Here is a 20,355-nt window from a genome sequence, read left to right as displayed (position 1 = left end):
AATCGACAAACTCGCAAATGCCCGCCATCACTCGACACTGGACATTGGTCAAGTAATGAATATCAAAGACTCCAATCGTCAAATCCTTCGTGATCCACCCGCCATTTTGCAACGCTGGAAAGAGTATTTTGACTTGATCTGCAACATGGAATTCCCGCATCCACTGATCACAAGCAGCGCCCCCATCCCCGGGCCGGTACCGCAGATCAGCCTTGCCGAGGTCGAGTTTGCAGTTAAAAAGATGAAGAAAGGAAAGGCCCCGGGACCTGACAACATTCCCGCTGAGGCGTGGAAGCTACTCGGACACCAAGGCACTGAAGTCCTTACCCGACTGTTTAATAAGATCATTGATGAGGGTACCATCCCCTCAACATGGGCTGCCAGCATAACGGTCCCGATCTGGAAAGGGAAAGGCGACGTCAGCGAATGTAACACCTATAGTCCGATTTGCCTGCTCTGCCATGCCATGAAGATATTTGAGCGCGTAATCGAAACCCGCCTCCGGAAGATCGTTTCCATCAGTGCGGATTCGTTAGAGGAAGCGGCACTACTGATGCGATCCACGGCGTCAGGCTGCTGCTAGAGAGGCATCGGGAGAAGAACCAGCAAGTACACATGGCCTTCCTCGATCTCGAGAAGGCATTTGACCGTGTGCCCCGAGATCTTATCTGGCATTCACTCCGCTCCCACGGTGCCCCCGAAGAGTACGTACGATGGATCCAGCTTCTCTATACCAACACCACCAGCGTCGTCCGATGCCCTACAGGTCTGTCCGAAACATTCCCGACTACCGTGGGCGTGCACCAGGGATCCGCCCTCTCCCCGCTTCTTTTTATCCTTTGCATGGATACTGCCACGAGGGATATCCAGGTGTCTCAGCCCTGGTCACTTCTATTCGCCGACGACATCTTCCAAACTGACAAAACCCGTTGGGGGCTTGAACGTCAATTGCAAGACTGGAATGAGCGGTTAGATGCGCACGGACTGCGCCTAAACATCAAAAAGACCAAGTATATGGAGTGCGGACCCCAAACCGACGGGACAATCAGAGTTGGAGGGCAGCCGTTAAACAAAGTCACAGAATTTAAATATCTTGGTTCTCTAATCCGGAGTGACGGTGACTCTCTTTCCGACGCCCGAGCCCGAGTCAACACAGCATGGCTTAAATGGAGACAAGTCACAGGCATTCTCTGTGATCGCCGAATGCCCATATCACGTACGCCCGGTCGCGTTGTACGGTTCCGAGTGTTGGCCAGCCACCATCAAACATGAGCAGTCCCTCCATGTTATGGAGATGAAGATGCTCTGCTGGTCCTTCGGCCTCACGCGATTCGACCGCGTCATGAATCAAGATGTCCGAAGGCGCATGGGCGTAGTGCCCATAGTCCAAAAGATGCGTGAAGCCCGACTCTGCTGGTATGGCCATGTCATCAGAAGTGGCGATGAGACAGCGGTGAAAATGGCCTATAATCTAGCACCACCCGGACGACGACCGCATGGCCGGCCGAAGAAGCGGTGGCTCACCACTGAAGATGCCCTGGATCGAGCCAAGTGGCGAAAAGCATGCAAGCAAGCGGACCCTATATAAATATGGGATCCACGCTAGGACAGAGAGATTCCTCTTTTTAGTAAACTTTAGCATGGGTGTGTTCACTTATTCTAAGCAGTGTGTGTGTGTGTGTGTGTGTATATAATTAAAAAGCAATTTTAACCAGAAACCAGTCCTTTGTTGTGTATCTTTGGATTATGTTGTGTTGTAAATAAATCCAAACAATCTAAAAGCCATTCTTTTTTAAATCTCCTCATTCTTTGTGCAAGGCTCCTCGCAATGATAGGGCCTGATAGCACCTAATAGGGCCATTATGGGAGGGTCTTTCTCTTTCTCAGGTGTGAAATGCCATACATATTAATGAGAGATCACCTCTCCTCGCATAAAGCTTTCTCAAACAAAACAGGTCATACACATTCTAAAAGACTTTATTGTCTTATCTGAATGAGTAGTCAGGATGATTCTCACATAGTTTTGGAGCAAATATTCTAGGCTATGTGATACAATTTTCAAAAGTCTTGTGAAGAAATAATCAATGTGTTTTGTGGCCTTATTTCAGAAACTTTTATTTTTTAAGTTTTTCAATAACCATGCATAAATAACATTCTCTCAAAAATACAAACATGTACATACATGTTGCTCACTTATTATGGTAGCCCCGTTTGTGCTATATAGAGTGAATTTACACCTTTGCCATTAACATGGTGCATGTCAAAACATCCCAAGGGCCCCAAAAAAACCCTGGTCCCCAGAGGGTTAATGTGAATAAAACAACTGAAGGCAAAGAGAAAATTACTCGCAGCTCTTGAAAGAAAGGTATTAATCTATCTATAATAAACTATGCTGTGTTATTTTACATTTGACTACTTTATTATATTTCTAGCATATTATTGTGGATACTAATATCCTGATCATAACCAGCATTTTCCTGAATGAAAATAGTAGTGCGCGTGACATAGGTGAGCATGTTCGCTACGGTAATTTGCATATAGTGGTGTCCCATTTCATTGGGAAAGATCTTCACCCACACTTCCCTTGTCGAGGGGACTTTACTGTCGAGGGCACTAAAAACCAAATGAAAGTTTTAAGGGGGGAGAAATGGGACAGGGTCCAAGCCATGGTTTCTTTTAAAAGAAGACACTTCGGAGGTTTCGGTCAAGTAAAACCGAGTAGCAATATAACATATTATAATATATTTTAAAAAAAGTCTACATTTATTTTAAAGAAAATACATTGCACTTTACTTGCAGTTTAAAACAAGCTAAAACGGCCCAGAGTGTTAGTGTTGCCAGTAAAGAGGTTCTAAAAAAGTTATTTCAGAATTGTACACAAATATCAATGTGTGCAATTAAACGTATGATTTCACTCATTTTTTTCACAAGCACGTGGTAAATGCCAATGGCAAAAAATAATACCTATGGTAACTGCACTGTCATGCATAAATAACATGTTATGGTGATGTATTAAATGTATTTTAATGAGTTCAACGTAGAATTATCATCTATTATGTTTTTTGTTGATGTCAACTTTATTATCGTAAACATATTGTAATCTAGAGTAGGCTAAAAGAATGTTGTTAAGTTTTAATCAATAAAGCTGTTGACACTACATGATTAATATTTTGTTACATCGTAACTACGCTTTGTTATAATTGGAGGAGTCGCGCGTGTGCAGAACACAGCACTGGACACAAACTCTGGCATCTTACACCTCTTATTGGCCACTGAAATCTCAGAATGTCTCCCGCTTCTTTGCTCAATGCAGCAAAAACACACTTTTATGCTCTCCAGAGCAAATACACACACATATACACAGAGCCGGCCCCTAGACCTTTGGGGGCCCTAAGCAAAATTTGGTTGGAGGCCCCTTTGACCGTTTTAAAGCCTAAAGAAAAGCAATGACTACCTTATAACTATACCATACTATATAACTATATTATACTGTATATACTATGTTTGATGTCTAACAGGAAAATTATGATACCACTGAGCTGAATGGCAGTGCAAGACACACACACACACACACACACACACACACACACACACACACACACACACACACACACACACACACACACACACTGATTAACTTGCTGAATAAAAAGACAGATAAAGTGATTATCACTGAACAAAGATACATTTTTATTGACACCAGAGTTTAAGAGTCACAAACTACAGCACATATATATATATATATAATTTAAATTAAATAGAGCAAATAGAATAACATTTAAATATAATATTATATAAAATAATAAATAGATTTTTCAAATAAACAAAATTAACAATAACATCTAAAACACCACAAAGAAGATCAATGGTAACAATATTAAGAATAAGGTAACATTTCAATATAACTATTAAAATCCAATCCAATTAAAGAAAATAATTATACATAAAGTTAGACTTAATTTTTAAAATGCAGAAGGTTATCATTTTACAGCCCCTTTATACTCACCAACAGCTGGAGCTTTGCTTACTGGCAGCATATAACGTTACTTTAATAGTGCTCCTAAGGGGACATAAGGAGTAAACTAATGTTAGCCCTTTAGTGTAGAATCCAAACTGGGTTTATATTGTTCTGTTAAATGCTTTAACAGTAACACCACAGCAAATGGTATAGGCCTAATACTAAACCAATTTTATGCAGCATGTCATTAGCATGTAAGTTAAACAACTGTAGAAAATTAATACAAGCACGATTTAGGCTAATGTTAAGACTTTTAGTGCAGATTATCCATATTAAAGAAATCGGAAAATTAAGCCTACAGGCTTACGTACCTTTATCTTCTTGCTTCTTCTCTTCTTCCAGGCTCTTTTTTGTCGTTTTTCTTGGCCAGAAAGATATTTTCGTTTCTTGTCAGACATCGTCGATTCGTCGGAGTCGCTAACTGACTGACCAAGTGACAACGAGTGACATCATAGGGGCAGTCGGGATCAAGACGTGCGCTCGCGCCTTCGCGGGGAGCTCCCGGTTGATTTGCCATAATACAGAATTAAATAAATAACAACTCTGTGCTTATCATGATGCATGATAAAGAGCGCTGTAGGTCCATTTCTTTTTATTTATTTATTTTATGTTACTTTTGTTGTGCGTGTAGTAAATAAAAGTAAGTATCTCCGTATATTAGATATTTCTGATTATTTACTGATCAACAGAGACTGCTGGGAGCTTTCAACTTTACCTTGCTCTTCATGTGTTACAAGTACCTCCATTCCTATGGTTTTAATAAAGTTAACTGATTGTTAATGTTAAGGGTTTTTTTTTCGACTGGGTTGCGTGCGTAAAGTGGTTTCATGCAGCTATCAGAAACTCTCTTGTCTTGCTGCTATCTGCTTTTATTACAAATTGCACTTCGTTATCATTGGATAAGGTCTTTTATTATTAATCTATGAAACCATGTTTGTTTAATCAGCCGCAGTGAATTGTAAATGAGTTGTGATTGCGAGTATGAAGGTAACAATGTGACGTTGATGGATGCCCTGCCAGGTTTATTTAACTGCATAAGCCTATTACTTTTACTGGCTGTTTATGTAAATTTACATTTAAATTACAGTCTTTTTAGATGTTGTAATAGGTGTGTAGAAATGTTAATAAAAATTAAGTCAGAGGACGAAGATGGCTGCATAGTGTGAGAGCTCTCCACAACTTCACACATAAATGACCCCCTAACTTCTACAAACCTGATCTTTCAACTAGGTCTCGATTATATGTAAGCCCCTCTCAGTTAAATAATGTGACATCTTTTCAAAAGCAAGTAAGACAAGTACACAAAGTACGAAAACAGTACGGTTTGCAGAGAGCGTGGATGCTAACAGCATAGCAGAGGCATATTTCAGTATTAAGGCTAATGAGTAATCGATTAATTGATCATTAATTTAAACAACGATCGATCATGGGAATTTGTGAAAATTTACATCCCTAACCACAACAGAGCAGTGCTCATCCGTTTTCTCAAGTTTCAAGATCAAGGGAGTTTGTTTTGCGATATCATTCACGACGAATCCAAACTGTTCTTCGCCCAGGATCTTTCAGCAGAAACGATCTGACTGAGACGTGAGTTCAACAACGTTAAAGGATTAGTCCACTTTTAAAAAAACTTTAGCTGATAATTTACTCACCCCCATGTCACCCAAGATGTCCATGTCTTTCTTTCTTCAGTCGAAAAGGAATTAAGGTTTTTGATGAAAACATTCCAGGATTTTTCTCCATATAATGGACTTCAATGGGCCCCAAACGGTTCAAGGTCTAAATGACCGTTTCAGTTCAGCTTCAAAGGGCTTTAAACGACACCAGACGATGAATAAGGGTCTTATCTAGCGAAACCATCGGTCATTTAAAAAATAAATAAAAAAGTTTAAGTTTTATAAGCACAAATGCTCGCCTTGCTCTGTTCTGTGATGCGCGTTCATGTGACGTCACATAATACGCAATTATGTTGAGACTCTCCTGTTAGTACTCGTTCATCAAAATGATCGAATCTTTTTTCGAGTCATTTCGCTCATTCAAGTGGCTTTAAACGTTATACTTCTAACCGCCAAATTCCCCGAACACATCCACCTATGCAATCTTGATCAGTCAAAAATAATTTACAGGGAACATAATTAATTAATTTACCTTCCGAGTCTTTCGTTCATTTGTCACGTGACAGACGCAACGAACGGATCGTTCATGAATGACCCATCACTAGAACAGAGCAAGGCGAGCATTTGTGCTTATAAAACTTTTATTTATTTTTTAAATGACCGATGGTTTCGCTAGATAAGACCCTTATTCATCGTCTGGTATCGTTTAAAGCCCTTTGAAGCTGCACTGAAACTGTCATGTGGACCTTGAACCGTTTGAGTCCCATTGAAGTCCATTATATGGAGAAAAATCCTGGAATGTTTTCATCAAAAACCTTAATTTCTTCTCGACTGAAGAAAGAAAGACATGGACATCTTGGATGACTTGGGGGTGAGTAAATTATCAGCAAAAGTAGTTTTAAAAGTTAACTAATCCTTTAAAGGGATAGTTCCCCCCAAAAATGAAAATTAGCCCATGATTTACTCACCCTGAAGCCATCCTAGGTGCATATGACATTCTTCTTTCAGACGAATACAATCATAGTTATATTAAAAAGGTCCTGGCTCTTCCAAGCTTTATAATGGCAGTGAATGGCTTTCTGTCTTTGGAAGTCCATCAAAGCGCATCTATTCATGATTAAAGTGCTCCATTCGTCTACGGCCTTGTCCACACGGACACGGGTATTTTTATAAGCGTGACTTTTTTTACGCGGTTCGGCCATTCGTCCACACGGAAACGCAGTATCAGGACACTGAAACCGAACATTTTTGAAAACCCCTGCCAGGGTGAGGATTTTCAGAAACGCCGGTTACACTGTTGTCATGTAGACAGTAAAACCGGGGTTTTTGCCTTGCGACGTCAGAGTGTGCGCCGTTATCCGCTGTGTTTGACGTCAGAGTGTGCGCCGTTATCCGCTGTGTTTGACGTCAGAGTTTGTGCCGTTATCCGCTGTGTTTGACATCAGAGTATGCACCGTTATCCGCTGTGTTTGACGTCAGATTGTGCGCCGTTATCCGCTGTGTTTGACGTCAGATTGTGCGTCGTTATCCGCTGTGTTTGACGTCAGAGTGTGCGCCGTTATCCGCTGTGTTTGACATCAGAGTGTGCGTGGTTATCCGCTGTGTTTGACGTCAGATTGTGCGTCGTTATCCGCTGTGTTTGACGTCAGAGTATGCACCGTTATCCGCTGTGTTTGACGTCAGAGTATGCACCGTTATCCGCTGTGTTTGACGTCAGAGTATGCACCGTTATCCGCTGTGTTTGACGTCACAGTGTGCGCAGTTATCCGCTGTGTTTGACGTCAAGAGTATGCACCGTTATCCGCTGTGTTTGACGTCAGATTGTGCGCCGTTATCCGCTGTGTTTGACGTCAGATTGTGCGTCGTTATCCGCTGTGTTTGACGTCAGAGTGTGCGCGGTTATCCGCTGTGTTTGACGTCAGATTGTGCGTCGTTATCCGCTGTTTGACGTCAGAGTGTGCGCCGTTATCCGCTGTGTTTGACGTCAGAGTATGCACCGTTATCCGCTGTGTTTGACGTCAGATTGTGCACCGTTATCCGCTGTGTTTGACGTCAGAGTATGCACCGTTATCCGCTGTGTTTGACGTCAGAGTATGCACCGTTATCCGCTGTGTTTGACGTCAGATTGTGCGCCGTTATCCGCTGTTTGACGTCAGAGTATGCACCGTTATCCGCTGTGTTTGACGTCAGATTGTGCGCCGTTATCCGCTGTGTTTGACGTCAGAGTGTGCGCCGTTATCCGCTGTGTTTGACGTCAGAGTATGCACCGTTATCCGCTGTTTTTGACGTCAGATTGTGCGCCGTTATCCGCTGTGTTTGACGTCAGAGTGTGCGCCGTTATCCGCTGTGTTTGACGTCAGAGTATGCACCGTTATCCGCTGTGTTTGACGTCAGATTGTGCACCGTTATCCGCTGTGTTTGACGTCAGAGTATGCACCGTTATCCGCTGTGTTTGACGTCAGATTGTGCGCCGTTATCCGCTGTGTTTGACGTCAGAGTGTGCGCCGTTATCCGCTGTGTTTGACGTCAGATTGTGCTCAATTATCCGCTCTTGACAGCACTTGATAGCGTGTTTTTGCGTTTTCATGTAGACAGTTTTTTTTTAAACCGAGCATGTGTGGACGGGATTTTTTTTAAACGCAGGAGGAAAAACTCCGGTTATAAAAATACCCGTGTCCGTGTAAACAAGGCCTAAGAGGTTAATAAATGTCTTCTGAAGTGAAGAGATGCATTCGTGTAAGAAAAAATCCATATTTAAAACTTTATCGACTAAAATAACTAGCTTTCGGCAGACGGCCGTAAGCATGGATTTGCACCAATAGAGTGACCCTTGAACTTGAAGCACAAGGTAATGACGAACGTGGTACATGAACTGTTCACTGGAAAGATATTGAAGACGACCTATGCTCTCCTACGCATATGACCTCTTCATCACCCTTTATCAACAAATTAAACTCGTTACATTCAGTGAAAAGAACTTATGATGTTTATAATATACTTATAATATAATATACAAGATGAAAAGAGGTTTTGTGGATCCTTTGCTAAAATGTCTAGTTTAGCTCTTCTATCCAGACCTGCTGCCCGCCTCTTGGAAAATCCCTGTTTATAAAGTGGAAAGAATCCTGAAACAAAATGACAGAACTATACATTTATGCACAGGATGTACCTCACCCCACTACGTTAATGAATAAAATGTATCACCTAGATGTCGCCGATGTAAAATCTATACAGGATCAATAAAACACATCTTCTGGGAATGTAGAAAACGTATATATTTTTGGAAGGAGTTTCACAATCTGACAGCTAAAGTTTTGAGACTCCTTTGGACATTACACCTATACGATATCTTTTTGGTACAGAGCTGGACAGGACACTTGATCCTAAAGCTGTTAAAACAATTGGTATAATATCATACATAGCAACAACAACAAAAATGCATCTTGCTACCTGGAACCAGCAAAGGCCTCCAACATTTGATGTTTAACCAGTTAACTGTCACCCCCCTTTCTTTGAATATACATGAAAATGCACATTTCGAACTTAATGGTTGTAATTCAAGAATGCTATTACAACCATTAAGATAAAAGCTTCTCTTCCCTACAAACGATACTATGTATGAACAATGTGAATATTTAACCAAGTCAAAAAACAAAAAGTAAGCAGGTATCAGTGTTAATTTCAGTATTGTTACTGAAAATTCAGTTAATTTAAACGCCATTAAAGGCAACAACTTTTATAGCATCATCGATAACACAACATCTTGTTCCCTCATTTCAGGGAATGTTTTGTCTGTAACTGGAGACTTTATCAAGGTGAATAACCTGTAATAAATGGTAAGTGATAAAATCAATGACGCACTTCTGCAATGATAATTTGCTGAACTTTTTCTTAAATGTTAGATGCTGTATAATTGTGTTCATTTTCGGAAAAAAGTTAGTTTGATGAAATTTAAATTACCGCCATGTGCATTATTTTTCAGATATGTACAATCAATTTGCACATAATGTTATGAATGTATGTAGCTTGAAAACACCTAAGCTATCTGAAAATGATTGCTTTATTAATCATTGCCTAATATTTTTGATAACCAACTTAATAACTTAAACTGTACATATTTATATATGATGCTTATATTAGTATGTTTAATATTCTGTTTTCATATTTATTAGAGCTCAACATCTTTACACATTGGAAATAAATATCTTGTTAATGATTGTTAGACATTTAAATGTACTAATAACTATGATTTTGGCGATGTGGAAAATGCAGATGGAATCGTGGAATCAAGCGTTTTATGCAATTTTTTTGATTACCACCATAATTTGTATTAAATTCATACATATTTAAATAAAAAAGTATAATTGAAAGAAGAAATGCTGTATCACTGATCTAGTGGATGCTTGTGAAACGCTTTATTTGGGTTTCAAAATAGATTTTCTGGCAGTGCAATATATATATATATATATATATATATATATATATTATTGAAAAAGTAAAAAATTTTGTTATTGAATTTATCAAAACATTAATTTTAATGTTTGTATGTGTTAAATCATTTTAATTAACCTGGTTGCTACTGTCTGTTGTACACTAGGTTGTGATGTAATGCCACTGTCTCATTTCATACAAACCTTTTCCTTTATCTCTGATCATTTTTTTGGAGAGAAATATACTACTAATATACTTTTTATTATTATACAATGGATTACATAACTTTATTATATATTTGACATCTGTCAGTATTAAATTTAAAGTATGATTATATAATAATGAGTGTGTTCTGACACGTGTAGTTTAACCAATAGTTTAAAATGTCTTCTTTTTAAAATCTTTTTCATTATCTTCATTGATCAACAAACAATTAAGACTTTATCTGCAGCCAATATATAACTCATAGAAAATCAATAAATTCTTTCATAAAGTCTTTTTGGATATTGATATCCATGTCAGCCATTGAAAAAAGATGTATTGATCATCCAGTATTCTTGAATGTATCCATTTCTTGTTGAATTGATAAATCAGCTTAAGCAACTGAAAGCTTCACGGTAAAATCTGCCACATTGCGTCCCATTAATCCATCTAGCCACCTGTGGACATCTTCATGCCACTGTAGTACTAGGTCCTTGAATATTGATTTAGCAAGATAAGGTTTGTTAGATAAGATTTAATATCTTTGCACGCACTGAATCTATTGCTATCTTCTGTGATCTCCTTTGTGTGTTTGATAGGCATAACTTGTGGATGTCACAATTACTTCACAAGAAATTTGTTTCACAACAAGTTTGGCATAAATGGTAATGATGGATTTCTTTAAAGATTAATGCAGAGGCTGTTTAAGTGAGGACAAAAAAAGTTTTTGAGACTTGTTTTAAATGTTCGTTGTGAATCCATTGTTTTAAAAAAAAAAGAAAAACACTTGGCATGTTTGGTTCAATTAAAACAACCCTGGTTCGATTGCTGTGTTATTGCGGTTTATTTGATAAATCATGAACACTGCCATCCGAACCCCGGTGCCACCAAACAAGCGGACCGAGACCGCTGAAAAGATGGGTCTCATTCCTCTTCCAAACAAACTGGTGCGGTTTGAATGAAACATGAACACAACACAGATCAAAGACATGTAAACGTACCAAATACAGGACATGATGCCACAAGATGCGACCCTAAAAAGGACAGAATGCTCAAGCATAACTGTTTTTTTCTCGTCATAGTCGTGATGTTACCCATCACAGTTCGGTACAGGTATCAGAACCGCTTCTCGTCACAGCAGATCTTTTGATAAGATCACAGCAGATCAGATGTTTGTGGCGGAGGGATTCCTGCCGCATTTTTGACTCTTACACATTTTTCTCAAAATCCCATTATATGCCAGCTACGCACACACAAGGAGCGCATTTATCCCAGCACAGCATGGTTTTGGATGTTTGGTAAGTTCCGATGCAAAATATACGTAATAAAAGCCGACCAATCAGGTTGTGAACATATCCCTATGCCTTTAGGTTCGGTATCTTTAGGTTCTGTGTTAAAACAACTGTGTGACCAAGACTACACATTGATAAAAAAAAATATTGGTCCGGACCAAACAAACCAAGCAAACCGAACTACACGTGTGTACACACCCTTAATGACTGCCATAAACTGTATCACTAGTAGGATATTGTATAACTGATATGATTGTTTAAGTGACACTCTTGTATAACTCTATAACTGATTGTATAACTGACACTCTTGTATAACTGATTGTATAACTGACATAACAGCCGTGGTGGTTATAAAGAGCTTTCCCCACTCTTCCCCACTTCCAACTGACACGATGAAGGTCCTAGAAGGATTTCTTTCTATTGGTTTGTTGGCTGTTTTTTGTAGCTCCAGTAATGCAAAGCCACGGAAGTTCAGGATTCCTGTCCATCAGAAGTCAACTTCTGCAATCTCATACCAGAAGGTCTGGGAGAAATTCAGTGGTCAAAGCGAAGCTGAGCGTGATGAGTTTCTGAGTGGCTCTTTCCCAGTTGATTTTGAATGGTCCGTCTCCAGTGAGAGTTTCAAAGTGGAGGGTGGATGGGCTGAACACAGGAAGGGTGAGACCATATGGGATCGTTTTAGCCATGAGGGTCATGTCTTTGACAACCAAACCACTGATTTGGCCTGTGATAGTTATCATAAGGTGGACTATGATGCGTATCTGCTTAGGGGAATGATGGCATCTAATTATCAGTTCTCAATTTCCTGGGCTCGCATTTTTCCCACTGGACACAGAGAAAGTTTGGTTGACGAGGGGGTTGCTTACTATGACAAGATGATTAACACACTTCTACAATCCGGTATTGAGCCCACTGTTACCCTGCATCATTGGGACCTTCCCCAAGCTCTGCAGGACTCAGGAGGCTGGGTTAATGACTCTATTGTGGAAGCTTTTAAAGAATTTTCTGACTTTTGCTTCTCTCGTTATGGAGACAGAGTCAAAACATGGATCACATTCGGCAGCCCCTGGGTAGTGAGCAACTTGGGGTATGGAACAGGGGAACATCCCCCAAGTATAAATGACCCAATAATAGCCTCTTACAAGGTGTGTTTGTCAATCAGAAAAAGTACCATCTATTTTATGATTTTATAAAGTATATATTTGCAATGCTTTGCTTGTTTTCACAGGTGACGCACAATATTTTGAAATCTCATGCTGAAGCCTGGCATATTTATAATGATAATTACAGGAAAATGTACAGTGGAAAAGTGGGCATTGCTCTTAACTCTGATTGGGCAGAGCCAAGGAATCCCGTAAGTGATCAGGATGTTGCAGCAGCTGAGCGTTATTTGAACTTCCAGCTGGGCTGGTTTGCTCACCCCATATTTGTAGATGGAGACTATCCAGTCGTGCTGAAGAAACAAATAGAGCAAAAGAAAGGTGAGTGTGTTAAAGAGCTGGCAAGACTCCCAGTCTTCACTGAGGCAGAGAAACAAAGAATCCGAGGCACAGCTGATTTCTTCGGACTTAATCACTACACTTCCCGACTGATTAGTGAGAGCATGGGTAGATGTGATGCTGGACCCAATAATGTTGGGGACTTCGAGGCTTATACGGACCCCACATGGCCCACCACAGCTTCTGACCAGATCCAGTCTGTTCCATGGGGGCTTCGGCGGTTATTGAACTACATCTATTTAGAGTACACATCCATCACAAAGGTGCCCATCTATATCACAGGAAACGGAATGCCCACTGAGTACTATGGTGATCTGCTCAATGACATTCAGCGTGTCGACTATCTCAAAGCTTACATTAATGAAGCAATGAAAGGTAAGTATTCTAAGGGAACTGGTCAATGCTTTAACTAAACTTAAAACTATAAATTTTTTTAGTGATAACAGGTCAGTCTGTGTGAAATCAGAGGTGGTGACCTTAATTTAAAATCTGTAAGGTATTTCTTGGAGATTCTAACATTTTTATATTTGAAGTAATCATTATTTTGAGGCTCAAAATGCCTTGTAGGGAAGCTGTGTATAGGGTATCTGATATCTCAAAGTTTGTTGGCCATACTTTCATATCAAGATAGCTGAGGACAAATGTCTTTTTGCACGGAAACAGGGCTCATGTAGACCTACTTCTAAGCCACTTTCAAGATTCTCCTAGATAGTCAACACTGATAAATGATAAAAAATATTGTACTGTCCTTTTGATCATAACAGGGACATCACATTTGAGCTTTTAAGCTTAAAACATGTCCTTGTATTTTCATGGATGTAATAAAGGCTCAAAGGTCACCCACATCTACAATTTGTTTTTTTACAACTTTATGGGCAACTTATAAAAATATTTGCACACTGAGAAGACTTTTAACGGTGTAGACTTGAAGGAATCAGGTTTGTCTATCCAAAAATCATAATTATTGAAATATACACTAAGCATGGTGTTTATTGGCTTGGGAATAATTAGTCCTTCAGGGAGCTTAAAATATATGAAACTGTTTAATGAAATAAATTTTACAGACACCAACAACATCAGAGTTGACACTGACTGACCTTAAAAAAATCTTCTACCAATGTAACAAAACCCTTGCCAAACTTTAACATCAGACTATATATAGTAATACACGATCACTATCTATTAACTACTTCTTTCTACTACAGCTGTGCATTTGGATGGTGTTGTCATCCAGAGGTTTACAGTCAAGTCTCTGATGGATGGTTTTGAGGGTCCTCAAGGCTACAGTCAACGATTTGGATTGCACTATGTGAACTTTGAAGATCCTGACAGGCCAAGAATCCCCAAAGCATCAGCATATTACTATTCAAAGGTGATTGAGCATAATGGATTTGCTGAGACTCCAGCAAGCTCTAAGAGGCAAATCTATGGAAATAAAATTGAGAGCACAAAACTTCCTAGTCTGCCACCATCTGAAGTTCCTTCAAAATCCAAGGTTGTTTGGGAAAAGTTCTCCCCTCAAACCAAGTTTGAGAGACAGCTTTATCACTATGGAACATTTCCAGAGGGATTCCATTGGGGTGTCTCTTCTTCAGCATATCAGGTTGAAGGTGGCTGGAATGCAGATGGAAAAGGACCAAGTGTTTGGGATACTTTCACTCAAAAACCTGGTATGATCCCAAACAATGACAATGGTGATGTTGCATGTGACAGCTACAATAAAATTGATGAGGATCTATACATGTTGAGAGCCCTAAAACTGAAGACTTATAGATTCTCCTTGTCATGGTCTCGAATTTTTCCCAGTGGGAAAAAATCTTCTCTTAACCAGAAGGGTGTGGACTACTACAACAGGCTCATTGATGGTCTTTTGTCAAACAATATCACACCTATGGTGACTCTGTACCATTGGGACTTGCCACAGGCTTTACAGAACATCAACGGTTGGGACAACCCCGAATTAATTAACATATTCAATGAATATTGTGACTTCTGTTATGCAACATTTGGAGACAGGGTGAAGTTTTGGATCACATTTAATGAACCCCAGACAATTGCATGGTCCGGATATGGACTAGGTCAGATTCCACCTAACGTAAACCAACCAGGAGATGCTCCATACAGGGTTGCACACAACCTCCTGAAAGCTCATGCACAAGCTTATCACACCTATGATGAGAAATACAGGGCAGCGCAAGGAGGTCTGGTATCCATTAGTCTAAATGCTGAATGGGCAGAACCCCTGGACGTCAACATCCCTCGAGAGGTGGTTGCAGCTGATCGAGCCCTTCAGTTCCAACTAGGCTGGTTTGCACATCCCATATTTAAAAATGGTGACTACCCTGACGCCATGAAGTGGCAGGTTGGCAACAAGAGTGAACTTCAAGGCTTGACAGAATCCCGCCTGCCTTCTTTTACTGACGAAGACAAAGCCTTTATCCAAGGAACAGCTGATGTATTCTGCATTAACACATACACAACCAGAGTCGTGCGCCATGTGACCAGCATTCTTGATGTTGAGTCTTATCAGACTGACCAGGACATTGAGAAGGACTTTCCAGATGGCTCTGAAAATACAGCTGTTAATGACCAGAAGACTGTTTCTTGGGGACTCAGGAGACTTCTTAACTGGGTAAAGGAAGAGTATGGAAACCCTGAGATTTATATTACAGGAAATGGTGTGGCTACAGTCCCTGCCATGACAGTTGATGACACTGATCGAATATTCTTTCTTAAGACCTATGTTGATGAGGCTCTTAAAGGTATGTTAACAATGGTTCTCATTCATTGACAGTGCATATAGCGGTATTTGTCTGCTTATAAATGTTTTTATGCAGAAATTATGAAATCCATTACAAATATATATATATGAAAAGCTCTTTTTTTGGACATGGTTTGGGCATAATTTATTCATACTGCTAGCTGTGTGAATGCGCTCCCTCATTTAGAAAAATCCAGATTCAGCAACATAGAGTAAAAAAAAAGTTATGTGTATTTGCACCTATGAATCCTGTGGAAATTTTGCATGAAATTCTTTGCTAATGAATACACAAATTGTACAAAATGTACAAGTGAACATGGCTTAATGTTTGCAATGGTGTTAAATTGTACATTTGACATATTTACATGTATTGTCTTTTTAGCAAACAACCTGGATGGAGTACGTATTAAGGGTTATATTGCTAGCTCTCTGATGGACTCCTTTGAGTGGCTAAATGGCTACTTTGTTAGCTATGGACTTCACCATGTGAACTTTTTACTATCAAATCGGCCAAGAACTCCAAAGCGCTCAGCTCACCTCCTTTTTGATATAATAAGAAATAATGGCTTTCCACTGCCAGTGGAGGAAGAAATGTTATATGGACATTTTCCAGAGGGATTTATGTGGAGCACAGCAACAGCTGCATATCAGGTACAATCCATTTCAACAAATACAATCATATATTAATCATTACATTAATCATATATTTGCTTAAATTTATACATGTTTCATGTAATGCTTTAACACCACAGATAGAGGGAGCCTGGAGAACAGATGGAAAAGGTCTCAGTATTTGGGACAAATATGCACACAGTCCTTCAAGAATAGCTAACGACGACAATGGTGACATTGCCTGTGACAGCTACAACAGGATTGCTGATGATGTCGATAATGTCAAAAAACTGAAGGTCGGCCACTACCGGATGTCTGTTGCATGGCCCAGAATTATGCCTGATGGAACAAACAGGAACATTAATGAAGCTGGACTCAACTACTATAATAGGCTTGTAGATGCACTTTTGGCAGCCAATATCCAGCCTCAGGTAGACTATTTTTTGAAGGAATTTGCATGCTAAAAATGCACTATGTCAAAATTTGGTCAAATTCTTTTAGGCTTCCAAGTCTATTAATCATTTTGATCTGGCAGGTGACCTTGTACCACTGGGATCTCCCACAAGCACTCCAGGATGTTGGTGGCTGGGAGAATGAAACGATAGTCGATAGGTTCAGAGACTATGCTGATGTTGTGTTTAACAGTCTGGGGGACAGAGTAAAGTTCTGGATTACTTTAAATGAACCCCTCAATGTTGCTTTGGCAGGATATGGCTATGGAACTATGGCACCAGGTATCATTTGCCATTAAAATTATACTTTTAATTTTTGTAAAATATGATTAAGCCCACCAATTTCCACGTTCACAGCTAATAATGCAAAATAAGGTTATTGATGATGGTTTATCTGTGTCCAGGTATAAATTCCAGACCGGCCACTGGACCATATGTTGCGGCACACAACCTCATCAAGGCTCATGCTGAGGCCTGGCATCTATATAATGACAAGTATCGTGCAAAATATGGTGGCCTTATTAGCATCACTCTAAACTCTGACTGGGCTGAACCAAGAAACCCATACAAACAGGAAGATGTGGATGCTGCCGTGCGTTATCTTCAGGTACAGATTTATGATTCAACTATACGAATAGTGTGTAACCATGTGCATAAATCAACAATAAGCCACTCCTCTTCTTGAAACAGTTCATGCTGGGTTGGTTTGCTCATCCTGTGTTCAATGGAGATTACAGTGATATAATGAAAGACAGAATTCGAGAGAGAAGTTTAGCGGCTGGCCGACCTCAATCAAGGTAATTCATGTTATCTTGTTTGATAGAAATTTAAAGCTTTGTACTAAAAATGTTCAGTTCTCATAAATGCTTTTACATTTGCATTTCACATCTATCAGACTTCCAGAATTTACCCCTGCTGAAGTAGCGAGGATTAATGGTACTTATGATTATTTTGGATTCAACCACTACACCTCTGTCTTAACCTATTACTTGGACTACAAAGACTTCGAGGACTATGATGCAGACAGGTAGCCTTTTGGTTTTATTCTGTGAGATTTATTTGTATAGCACTTTTTACAATACACATTCCAATAACGCAGTTGAGATTTACTATATAATATATATCGCCCTAAGAGAGCATACTGTATGTGTGCAGATAAAGTATTGACATACTTTTTCCAACTTTTTATAAAGAGTTGGGCAATAATTTTGTTGCCATCTATTCCAGGGGTGTAGGGGTTGTATCTGATCGTACATGGCTGGAATCTGGATCCTTCTGGTTGAAAGTAAATCCTGCCGGATTCCGAAAAGTTCTTAAGTTCATTAAAGATGAATATAGAGACCCTGCTGTTTACATTACAGAGAATGGTGTATCAGAACGAGGGCCAATAGATCTGAATGATGTCCCCCGTATCCACTACTATAATACCTATATCAATCAGGCCCTGAAAGGTATTAAGATAGAAAAGGACAGTATTAAACAGCATTACATTTCTGCGATGCTTTTTCATGCATTATTAATATTATTGTTTGTTTTCAGCGTGTTTGCTAGATGGTGTGGACATCCGTGGCTACACTGCCTGGTCACTAATGGACAATGTGGAATGGGCGGCGGGTTTTGAAGAAAGATTTGGCTTTTTCTATATAAATCGATCAGATCCCAGTTTACCACGTATTCCTAAGGAATCTGTCTGGAGCTATGCTAAAATAGTTTCCTGCAATGGCTTCATTAGCCCTGGAGAAAGTCCCCACCAATGTCAGATCCTTGAACCTGAAGGTACACTCTATCTATCTGAAGTACAATCTATCTATCTATCTATCTATCTACGATACGATACGATATCGATTCTCTCAGCCAGCGATACAATGTTTGCCGACACGTCACAAAATTCTGCGATACGATTATGATTCGATTCGACTCAGGGATATATCAATTGATTTAGCGAAATTTAGATATTATGTGCCAAGTGTACACAACCAGTTACGTGTGTCAACTCACAAATGCATCCAAAAATAACAGGAAATTTAATTAAACTCTTTGAAAATTGAACACCCTCTCCCAACTAGGACATTTACAAGTTGTTTGTTGTAAGTTACAAGTAAAAAAAAACATGATATATGAAAATGAACAAGATCGATCAAGTTATCTGTTTTTGCAAATTAACTATATAAGAGAAGAGTTCAACAGATAACTCCGTTCTTGTTCATTTTCATATAGCCTATCATGTTTTTGTTTTTTTTTTATTGTGCATTTGAATATCAATCAAACTGCAACTGGGTTGTTTTGATTAAGTAATACTAACTAAAAAAATACAGGTATCTTATAAAATTAAAGTTCATTGAAAGTATTTTTTTATATATATTTTTTTTGTGTGTGTGTGTGTGTGTGTGTGTGTGTGTGTGGCAAAAGCAGATAACTCCACATTTAATTTTTCAGAGTTAAACAAAGCCAATTAATTGCTATGATACATAATAAAACACTTAATCCTACAATCTTTGTAATGTTAATCCTCAGCTGACATAGACGCCTGTCAAACTTTGTTGTTGTGATTAACGTACACGCAATACAGAAAGCTTTTCCCTCACCACTAACCTGCTGTTTTAGCAAGAGTCCGTGAAAAAGTTCGGGTTCATCAAGTTCGTTGAAATCCATCCTCGATCACTTTTAATCAGCTTTGACGAAACTCCTCTCAGCTAGCGCGTCTTTTCAAAGTGACTAGCAGCCTTGTCACCTGACATGAATACTGCGCACTGATTCACTAAAACAGACTTTTCGGGTTGTGTTCACATACAAAAAGGGTGCTTGTCGTTTCTGCTGTAAAACATGAATTTGCGATGCCTTGACAGTGGAAAATACTGGCTTTTGTGACAAAGGGTTCAGTCAATCTTGTCAGGCGTCTATTTCAGCTGAGAAAAGTTACGTGAGGATGTGGAGAGTGTCAAAATAAAGGTACCGTATATCGATATTTTATGTGTGGCATCGTATCGTTAGACGTTTGATCGATGCATCGATCCATATCGATATATTGTTACACCCCTACTATGTCTGTCTGCTTGTCTATCTGTCTATAAATAACCGAGTCATTTCTGGTTTACAGAAAGTAATCCTGCACCACCTCCTGGTGAAGAGCTGTTGGACAGTTTCTTGGATTTGGAAGTGTCAGGTCCTGATGCTGACACAAGAGACAAAAAACGTCCAGTAGAGGAACACATTAACCTTGATAAAACTGACCATTTCTGAACATAATGTGATTTACAAGTCTTTCAATTTACAAGTTGTGTAAATATAATCAAGTACAAAATTATCTAATTCATAAAGCTGAATTTAAAAAAAAAACTTTTTCGTAATCAAATGTTACTGGTAACTTCAACATTAACTCATGATTAGTGAAGATATGAACCAATTAAGAGCTATCCTTAACTATGACTGGAGTCATAAGGATTTCAACCGTTTTCTGATTTTTATTGTTCATT

At 39.3% G+C, this 20,355-nt stretch overlaps 1 protein-coding gene across 1 annotated transcript; it reads left to right on the top strand.

Moving 5' to 3' along the window:
• The first annotated feature begins 11,920 nt into the window (after window positions 1-11,920).
• On the top strand, window positions 11,921-20,122 carry LOC130084491 (lactase/phlorizin hydrolase-like). The gene is made up of 12 exons (XM_056249950.1): window positions 11,921-12,703; window positions 12,787-13,432; window positions 14,263-15,819; window positions 16,201-16,469; window positions 16,571-16,861; window positions 16,966-17,164; window positions 17,287-17,489; window positions 17,573-17,679; window positions 17,778-17,909; window positions 18,110-18,333; window positions 18,422-18,658; window positions 19,980-20,122. Exons 1-12 carry the CDS (start codon window positions 11,951-11,953, stop codon window positions 20,120-20,122), a joined length of 4,761 nt encoding a protein of 1,586 aa, XP_056105925.1. The 5' UTR covers window positions 11,921-11,950.
• Window positions 20,123-20,355: the final 233 nt, after the last annotated feature.

The sequence above is a fragment of the Rhinichthys klamathensis genome, unplaced genomic scaffold, assembly GCF_029890125.1.
Source record: "Rhinichthys klamathensis goyatoka isolate OS25496 unplaced genomic scaffold, OSU_Roscu_1.1 h1tg000065l_1, whole genome shotgun sequence".
NCBI lineage: Eukaryota > Metazoa > Chordata > Actinopteri > Cypriniformes > Leuciscidae > Rhinichthys > Rhinichthys klamathensis.
Note: the sequence above shows the minus strand (reverse complement) of the source record. Positions and strands in the feature narration are given on the sequence as shown.

Coding starts and splice junctions, on each gene's coding strand:
- LOC130084491 (XM_056249950.1), top strand. CDS start 11,951: ATGAAGGTCCTAGAAGGATTTCTTTCTATTGGTTTGTTGGCTGTTTTT. Junction 17,490..17,572: donor CTGCCGTGCGTTATCTTCAG/GTACAGATTTAT, acceptor TTCTTGAAACAG/TTCATGCTGGGTTGGTTTGC. Junction 17,680..17,777: donor GCTGGCCGACCTCAATCAAG/GTAATTCATGTT, acceptor CACATCTATCAG/ACTTCCAGAATTTACCCCTG.